This window comes from Lolium perenne, chromosome 3 (genome assembly GCF_019359855.2).
Source record: "Lolium perenne isolate Kyuss_39 chromosome 3, Kyuss_2.0, whole genome shotgun sequence".
Classification (NCBI taxonomy): Eukaryota; Viridiplantae; Streptophyta; class Magnoliopsida; order Poales; family Poaceae; genus Lolium; species Lolium perenne.
In genome coordinates, this window is record NC_067246.2 from 289,114,787 (window position 1) to 289,123,090 (window position 8,304).

At 42.0% G+C, this 8,304-nt stretch overlaps 1 protein-coding gene across 2 annotated transcripts; it reads left to right on the forward strand.

Moving 5' to 3' along the window:
- Positions 1–7,847, forward strand: LOC127345231 (beta-galactosidase 3). 2 transcript variants are annotated; one of them, XM_051371678.2, is made up of 19 exons: positions 5–346; positions 432–527; positions 633–745; positions 873–939; positions 1,028–1,120; positions 1,232–1,375; positions 1,822–1,910; positions 2,044–2,149; positions 2,331–2,418; positions 2,500–2,618; positions 4,863–5,027; positions 5,251–5,435; positions 5,611–5,714; positions 5,995–6,104; positions 6,274–6,381; positions 6,536–6,646; positions 6,719–6,930; positions 7,025–7,361; positions 7,697–7,847. In XM_051371678.2, the coding sequence occupies exons 1-19, from the start codon at positions 161–163 to the stop codon at positions 7,805–7,807; spliced, it is 2,544 nt and encodes an 847-aa protein (XP_051227638.1). In that variant the 5' UTR covers positions 5–160; the 3' UTR covers positions 7,808–7,847. The 2 variants fall into 2 exon arrangements, 1 of the variants encoding a protein (XP_051227638.1); XR_011756122.1 differs by lacking the exons at positions 6,719–6,930; positions 7,025–7,361; positions 7,697–7,847 and having other exon boundaries at positions 1–346; positions 6,281–6,381.
- The last annotated feature ends 457 nt before the right edge of the window (positions 7,848–8,304 follow it).

Genomic DNA, 8,304 nt, shown 5'->3' on the forward strand with positions numbered 1-8,304 from the left:
TATAATCTCCGAGCACATCGCTTTCGTCCACCCGCCCTCACTCCACGGCGCGGCGTCTCGCCGTCCCTTTCACTCGCGCAATGGCGCCACCGCGCACACTATTTATACCACCACGGCCGCGCCGTACACTCATCGCCACCCCACACTCCAGTCTCCAGCCATGGCCGCCCCCGCCGCCGGCCGGTTGCTCCCCTTGCTGCTGCTGTTTCTGCTTGCGCTGCTCCTCGTCGATGACGACGCAGCCGCCGCTTCCAGTGTGACGTACGACAACCGCTCCCTCATCATCGACGGCCGCCGCCGCCTCCTCATCTCCACCTCCATCCACTACCCGCGCAGCGTTCCTGCGGTAAGCTCCTGCACCCCAGCACATGATGCTACATTTGTAGGACAGCAACAGTATCAGTAACTTCGACCGCTGCGCGTGCTCGCAGATGTGGCCCAAGCTGGTGGCGGAAGCCAAGGAAGGCGGCGCCGACTGCATCGAGACCTACGTCTTCTGGAACGGCCACGAGAGCGCCCCCGGCCAGGTCCGCCCGCAGCCGCTGCATCAATTTGTTGTGCTGCATTTAGTTTGTTCGTCACAAGCTCACAATGGGCGGGGTTTTCATGCGCGACTGGTCAATGTCTTGCAGTACTACTTCGAGGACCGCTTCGATCTGGTGCAGTTCGCGAGGGTTGTCAAGGACGCCGGCCTCTACCTCATGCTGCGCATCGGCCCCTTCGTCGCCGCCGAGTGGAACTTCGGGTCTGCCTCCTTTCCTTTACCGTTTGCAGTGTTACGACCCGCGATTGGCTGTAGTTCTACATCTATACTGACATACTGTGATTTACTTTCTGTGTTGTATGTGTTAATCTGTGCGTGGGAATTGCAGGGGCTTGCCGGTGTGGCTGCATTACATACCTGGAACGGTGTTCCGCACCAACAATGAGCCGTTCAAGGTGAGGGTGGCTTCTGAATTCTGTGGCGGCTTTTTGTGGTAAGTTTTCCTGTTTGCGTGTTAATCCTAGCGACGTTTCCTGGATGCAGTCTCACATGCAGAGCTTCACCACGAAAATCGTGGACATGATGAAGAATGAGCAGTTCTTTGCTTCGCAGGGCGGGCACATCATCCTAGCTCAGGTCGTGGTCTCAGCCAACTTTAAGTTTGTTTTTGTGCACTGCAGAAATTTTTGTTTTTGTCTCGAACATTGACAGGATTACATTATCTGAAGTTGAATTTGTGCACTGCAGATTGAAAATGAGTATGGAGGTGATGAACAAGCGTACGGGGCCGGTGGCAAGGCATACGCGATGTGGGCAGCTAGTATGGCTCTGGCTCAGAACACTGGTGTCCCTTGGACCATGTGCCAGCAGTCTGATGCTCCTGATCCTGTGGTTAGTTTCTAGTGGCTTTTGTTTTATGCAACAGTTAACACAGGATTGCCTCATCGAACATGGCATAACTCAGCCATGAGGCGTGTCATCATTCTTTTTTTTGTGTGTGTGTGGATATAAACTAGCACAACTGCAATGTTTGTTTGCCATCAATCTGTTTGCTGAATAATGGCCTGTTCCTGAAATTATGTTCAAATTCAACTGTAAGTTCTTACCAGACGAAGTACAAGATCTTTAAAAGCCTAAGCAAACAGGTAGTTTGTCATTACTGATACAAAACTGCTGCTGCTCTCAGGATTGTAACTGTACACTGTTATGTGTTAGCAACATCCTGGTTGCATTCATGAGCGTGGTACTTGACACATGCTAAAATATTAGAGTTCTTAGCAGATGCAGTACAATTTTTTTTTTGCAGATCTATTCATTGATGCAACTCAAATTTGCAGATAAACACCTGCAACTCATTCTACTGCGATCAGTTCGAGCCAAATTCTCCAACCAAGCCAAAAATTTGGACCGAGAATTGGCCAGGATGGTAATGCATTTCGCACACTTCCATTAGGAACCTATTAGACTATTGCAATTCACAATTGCTTCTCTTGTTATTGTTCCTAATACAATATAGAGCAAATGATGTATATCATATTTTTATTCCATTTTTTCTTTAGGTTCCAGAATTTTGGTGAAAGTAATCCCCACAGACCCCCTGAGGATGTTGCATTTTCTGTTGCACGTTTTTTCGGGAAAGGTGGCAGCGTCCAGAATTACTATGTGGTATTGCCATGTGCATAGTCATATTCTAACTTGATCCTAAAACACGTATTGTAACGTTGCACTTTATATATTCATCTGCTATTAATTATGGTCAAGCATCTATAAAATAGATTCCACCGGTAGCGTAACTGATGATGATTTCATCCTACTGAAAACTGACCAAGTCTTCACTATTCTTAAGTACCATGGTGGAACAAACTTTGGTCGCACTACTGGAGGACCGTTCATTACAACTAGCTATGACTATGATGCACCAATTGATGAATATGGTTAGGGCTATATTTCTTTTGAATCCATCAATAATATTATGCCTAGAACATCCTAATATTGTTCATTGGTCTGGATTTCAGGCCTTAGGAGACTTCCAAAATGGGCACATCTGAAGGAGCTTCACAAATCTATAAAATTGTGCGAACACTCTCTGCTTTATGGAAACTCAACATTACTTTCTCTTGGCCCTCAACAAGAGGTAAGCTTTACTGTCTTCCCTTGGATTATGAGTGATCGAACATAGTTACGATTCAGTTATATCCGATATGCTTACTTACCTCACAAACATGGGTTCCATTTAGTCTGAAAATTAAGAAAATTGATCTCTTTGTAAATAGCATCTTATGTTTACATGATACATACTATTTCATATTTATAGATCACTGTAAGTCAATCTGTAGCTACCTATTTGTCCGTGCACATTCCCATTCCCCTTGTTAGAATTGTACGCAACTAGACCATTGCATACAATAGAGGGGAGATAATATTTGTTATCGAGGTTCAGCGATCGACACCTATAGGGGCATGACAATGGATTCTCCTCCATGTGCTAAATAAACATAGTACAATCAACGACAAGCCCACAAAGGCCATCAGATGCACCTCGACCACCACACCACGGTCGATAAAGTCACCCCCCCATAGGTGCCAGAACCGTCCCTTCATAGTCTTGTGCCTAGCTTACCAGCGTTCTCTAGTCCATTTTGGCTACTCTGTTATCCCCTTCGTGGTCCTACGCCTGTCCAAGCAGCTTTGTCTAGTCTATTTTTGCTACTCTGTGATGCCTGTATATAACAAGCTTGGTTAAAAGGGTTCGAACTGAACAACTGTCCCTCTGGATAGTCCAACTCTAATTGTAGCCTTGTACACCCATTTGACACAATTCTAACAAACTCCACATTGGCAATTATGTCTCTCTGTCTTGAAGTCATCGTCTTTGCTTGAACTTTCTCTTCCTTGTTGCTCACGTCACATGAGTCAATCAGCCTCCAAGTCCTTCTCCTCGGAGTCGTCCACCTTGAATAAACATGTCTCCACAAGTCCTCCTCGGACTCGACCGCCTTGACTGAACATGTCGCCACGGCTAGTTCCTCTTCAGCTCCACGTAGGATGATGCTTACTCACACCCTGTACAAGTTGTTTCTGGTCATCCTACCATTTATCACCATCTTCTTGTCATTCTTGACTGGCGTAGTCAACCTTTTCCCTATCCACTTGATCGACATAACCATTAGCATAAAGTTCATCAAGTGAATTTTGATTTCTCCGAGCCATTGACATGTATCTAGCATACTTGAGTGCATGTTCAACACCATCTTCAGTCTTGATACAAAAATATATGAGGGAAAATGGATCCACTTCAATTTTGCCTCAAAGTACACTCCATGGGATTCTCAATCCCCAGATTTGACGATTTTTCGTGCTTTCTAGGTACTTATGATTTTTATTGATTTTTAGTCAGTTTTCTAAAAGTAGGTCAAATTTGAACTGCAAGTGTATTATAGTTTGTACCTAAAAAGTTCCAAAATTCGTTCTTAGGTACCCAAATAAGGTTCTAGGTGATGTCCATGAATGAATTTGAAAATTGAAACCGTTGCTATGAAGGGCTATGCTGGCAATTTTGATCTCATTTTGGAATCACTGGAAAAAAAAGAAAAAAAAATGATAAACTTGCACACGGACTTCTTTGAGGTGTACTTTCTGGTAGTTGCCATTAAAAAGAACAAAACTTTTAATATGATTTATTAAAAAAAAGATCTAAGAATGGGATATCATCTGTGGCTTATCTTGGCTTAAAACCCAAATGACCATGGTGATGGCCACACCCATGGAATACTTCGTCACAATTCGCCCAAACTATGCAGTGCATCTTGGAATGGAAACAAAATTCGCAAAAGAGCTTCCAATTTTGCCAGAAAAAATGATTTTTCGTTTTATGAGTGCCAATTTTGTCTGAAGCACCTGTAAAAAATATGGGGAAAATGGCGGCACTCCCATTTTTACCTCCAACTAGACTCCATTGGATTCTAAATGCCGGGATTAAATTGATGTTTTTTTGCTTTCTAGGTACCTATGATTTTTTTATTGAGTTTTTGTCGACTTTCCAAATGTAGGTCAAATTTGAACTGCAAGTATGTTATAGTTTGGTAAAAAAATTCAACATTTCGTTTTAGGTACCCAAGTAGGGTTTTATGCAATATCGAAGGAGAAATATTTAAGATTGAAACCCTTTCTATGAATGACCATAGCAGCAATTTTGACCCCATTTTGATGTACTACCTTAATATATTGCTCTTTATCAAAGAAAAAACTCTAGCCCTATACACATATTCGACACAATTCTAACACCCTTTTTAAAATTCTACATCTTTGTACCCCTTAATTTTGTCTAATCCTTTCCTCTAATACCTTATGGAATGATTGTGTCAACTTTTGCTTGCAGGCTGACGTTTACACTGATCACTCAGGAGGATGTGCTGCATTCCTAGCTAACATCGACTCGGAAAATGACAAAGTTGTCACTTTTAGGGACATACAATATGATCTTCCTGCTTGGTCAGTTAGTATCCTACCTGACTGCAAGAATGTGGTTTTCAATACTGCAAAGGTATTCAATTTTCCTTGTAGTGTTTTTGAGAATAAAAACACATCCATCGTTGTCATTAAGATGAATAACATCCTCCCTAGAAAATGAAACATGAATTAGCAGAAGGATTGAACAGGAGATGTCCAACATCAGATTATTCAATTTTTAATTGAGAAACACAATATTTAGCACGCCATTTTTCTTAAACTTCTCACTTTCGCTCTTAATGATTGATCATCTTCAGGTTCGGTCTCAAACTTTGATGATGGACATGGTTCCGGAAACTCTGCAAGCATCACAACCTGATCCATGGAGCATTTTTACAGAAACGATTGGGACTTGGGATAAAAAGGACTTCATACAAAATGGATTTGCAGACCATATTAATACAACGAAAGACTCTACTGACTACCTGTGGTATACAACAAGGTTGGTCTTCTACGGGCTGTTTCATGCATGCTTATTGTGTATGTTGGTAACTGGTAAGCCTGGTAACAACTGAATAGGGGTGGTGGTCTTGCTATTTAGAATATTCTGATATATTTTGTTCCCTATTATCCTGTGCATGCGACGTCCTGATCCATTCTTTTGATGAAATTTGCAGTTTTGATGTGAACATAAGTTACCCTGCAAGTGGGAACCATCCAGTTCTTAATATTGACTCCAAAGGCCATGGTGTACACGCATTCCTGAATAATGTGCTTATAGGTCTGTTGCTTACTCTACTCTATGCTGAGAAACCATATTAAGTAGCATCTTCGAGTAGACGTTTGCTGGGATGTTTCTGCAGTTCTAATTCAGCCTATATGGATCTTCTGAGTATCAACTTTTTCTGGATGGTCAAAAAATAACCTTACAAAGTAGAGAGTTTGTTTATACTGGCATCATTATGACAGTATTTTCAAACGATTGCTGAATTGTACATTGTCAGCAATTTCTCTCACGTTTACAGTTCTCCCTAATTTGAGTTGCACTATCGTAATCTCAGGTAGTGCATATGGTAATGGCTCACAATCAAGTTTCAGTGTGCATATGCCCATTAATTTGAAGACTGGGAAGAATGACATTGCACTACTGAGTATGACTGTTGGATTGCATGTAAGAGCCTACCTTTGGAAATTATTAACATTCATTCCATGTATGCCGTCGTTTACGTGCCAATGCTATTTTATGTCCATATATATGCAGATTATACACTTATGAGAAGAAACATATGTCTGCTGGTTAAAACTGCTTTACCTGATTAAAATTTTATGCACTTTCTAAGAATGCAGGAATCTATTATGAATGGATAGGAGCTGGCCTTACAAGTGTTAACATCTCTGGAATAAAAAATGGAACCATAGATTTGTCTTCAAATAATTGGGCATACAAGGTACTTTCATCAAGATTCTTCATATAAAATTTCTTAAGGAAGTATATCCTACTTTTGCAGCCTCTTATGTTTTGGCCCTCCTGTGCTTTGTGTCCAGAATTTGAGATAACCGAGGTTGATGTTTGTCTGTGTTTCCTTTATGTATTTGTGGTAGATTGGGTTGGAAGGTGAACATTACAGTTTGTTCAAACCTGATCAGGCCAATAACCAAAGGTGGCGGCCACAATCTGAGCCACCAAAAGATCAGCCTTTGACATGGTACAAGGTATCATTTACAATCTTTATTTTCGATGAATTCTTCAGAGCCTATTACATATACTGATCCGGGTACTTCTAGGTAAATGTTGAAGTTCCACAAGGAGATGACCCAGTTGGGTTAGACATGCTGTCTATGGGGAAAGGCCTGGCTTGGTTGAATGGAAATGCCATAGGGAGGTATTGGCTCCGGACTAGTTCTACTGATGACAGGTGCAATTCAAGCTGTAACTACAGAGGGACATTTTCTCCAGACAAGTGCAGATCTGGGTGTGGGAAGCCAACTCAAAGATGGTACTGAGACATCCTTTTGCACAGCTAACAATCATAATATTTTTATGTCATTATTCTCTTGTGTTTCACATTTTTATTTTACTTTTTGGTAAAGGTACCATGTCCCAAGGTCATGGTTTCACCCATCAGGGAACACCCTTGTGGTTTTTGAGGAGCAGGGTGGGGATCCCACGAAGATTACATTTTCAAGAAGAGTCGCGACAAGCATTTGTTCCTTTGTGTCAGAGAACTATCCTTCCGTTGATCTGGAGTCCTGGGATAGAAGTGTCTCAGATGATGCCAGAGTAGCAGCAAAAGTACAATTGTCTTGCCCCAAGGGCCAAAAAATCTCTTCCATTAAGTTTGCAAGCTTTGGAGACCCCAGTGGAACATGCAGATCCTACCAACAAGGAAGCTGCCACCATCCAAGCTCTCTATCTGTCGTTGAGAAGGTAACATTTAGAACTTGATGTACAAACAAACATGATATACTAATCTTAGAAATCGAGAACCATCAAATATGACTTTTTAGGGGTGTTGATTCACGTTGATTTGGATCAGTGCACATGAAATTAGTCTTGAAATCCGATGACTGTCAGTTCTGGCTTTGCAGAATGCAGATACAATTGGAATTGTACTATTAGACATCTAGGAGGTTTTAACATTTCATTTCCAAGTTATTATGCATTCCATGGGTGGTCTAAGATCTATTATTGGATAGAGATCTAGATTTAGTTGACCAAACCAAACTTTGCATATCTCCTAAGCAGTCCAGTATTGTGTGCAGGCCTGTCTGAACATCAATAGCTGTACAGTTTCACTGTCAAAGGAGGGATTCGGAGAAGATATATGCCCTGGCGTCACCAAAACACTTGCCGTTGAAGCAGACTGTTCGTAGTGAGTTCTACTCATCTAAGAGTTCCGACAACTGCAAATATGCTCATCAAAAATCAAATTTGAAGTTGTAATGTTGGTTGCGTTTACCTAATATAACATGGAAGCGTACATGATGTTATAGTTTTTGGTCCATTGAGTTTTCTTCATGCACGGTGCCCTGGTACGACTGGCAGGTGACAATTCAGGATACTGACGAGACGAATTGCATATCAGCCCACTAATGTAGCTATGACTTTCACAAAAAAAAAGCTATGAGTTAGAACCATGAGTAAACTGCCGCATATCATATTGGACAATGCATCATGAGAACCAACCTGAGGTTGGGTGGTTAGGTGGGTGGTTGTACCCCCAGCCCACCAGAGTTCAAACCCCAGGTTTGACATCTGTGTGTCTCATAAAGGCGGAATATTCATTCAGTGGGAGGCGACGTTCCCGTCGACAGCGAGGCGCCTGTGGTGACTTCGTCAATTTCAAGATCCAATCCGCCGGCTTAGTCTT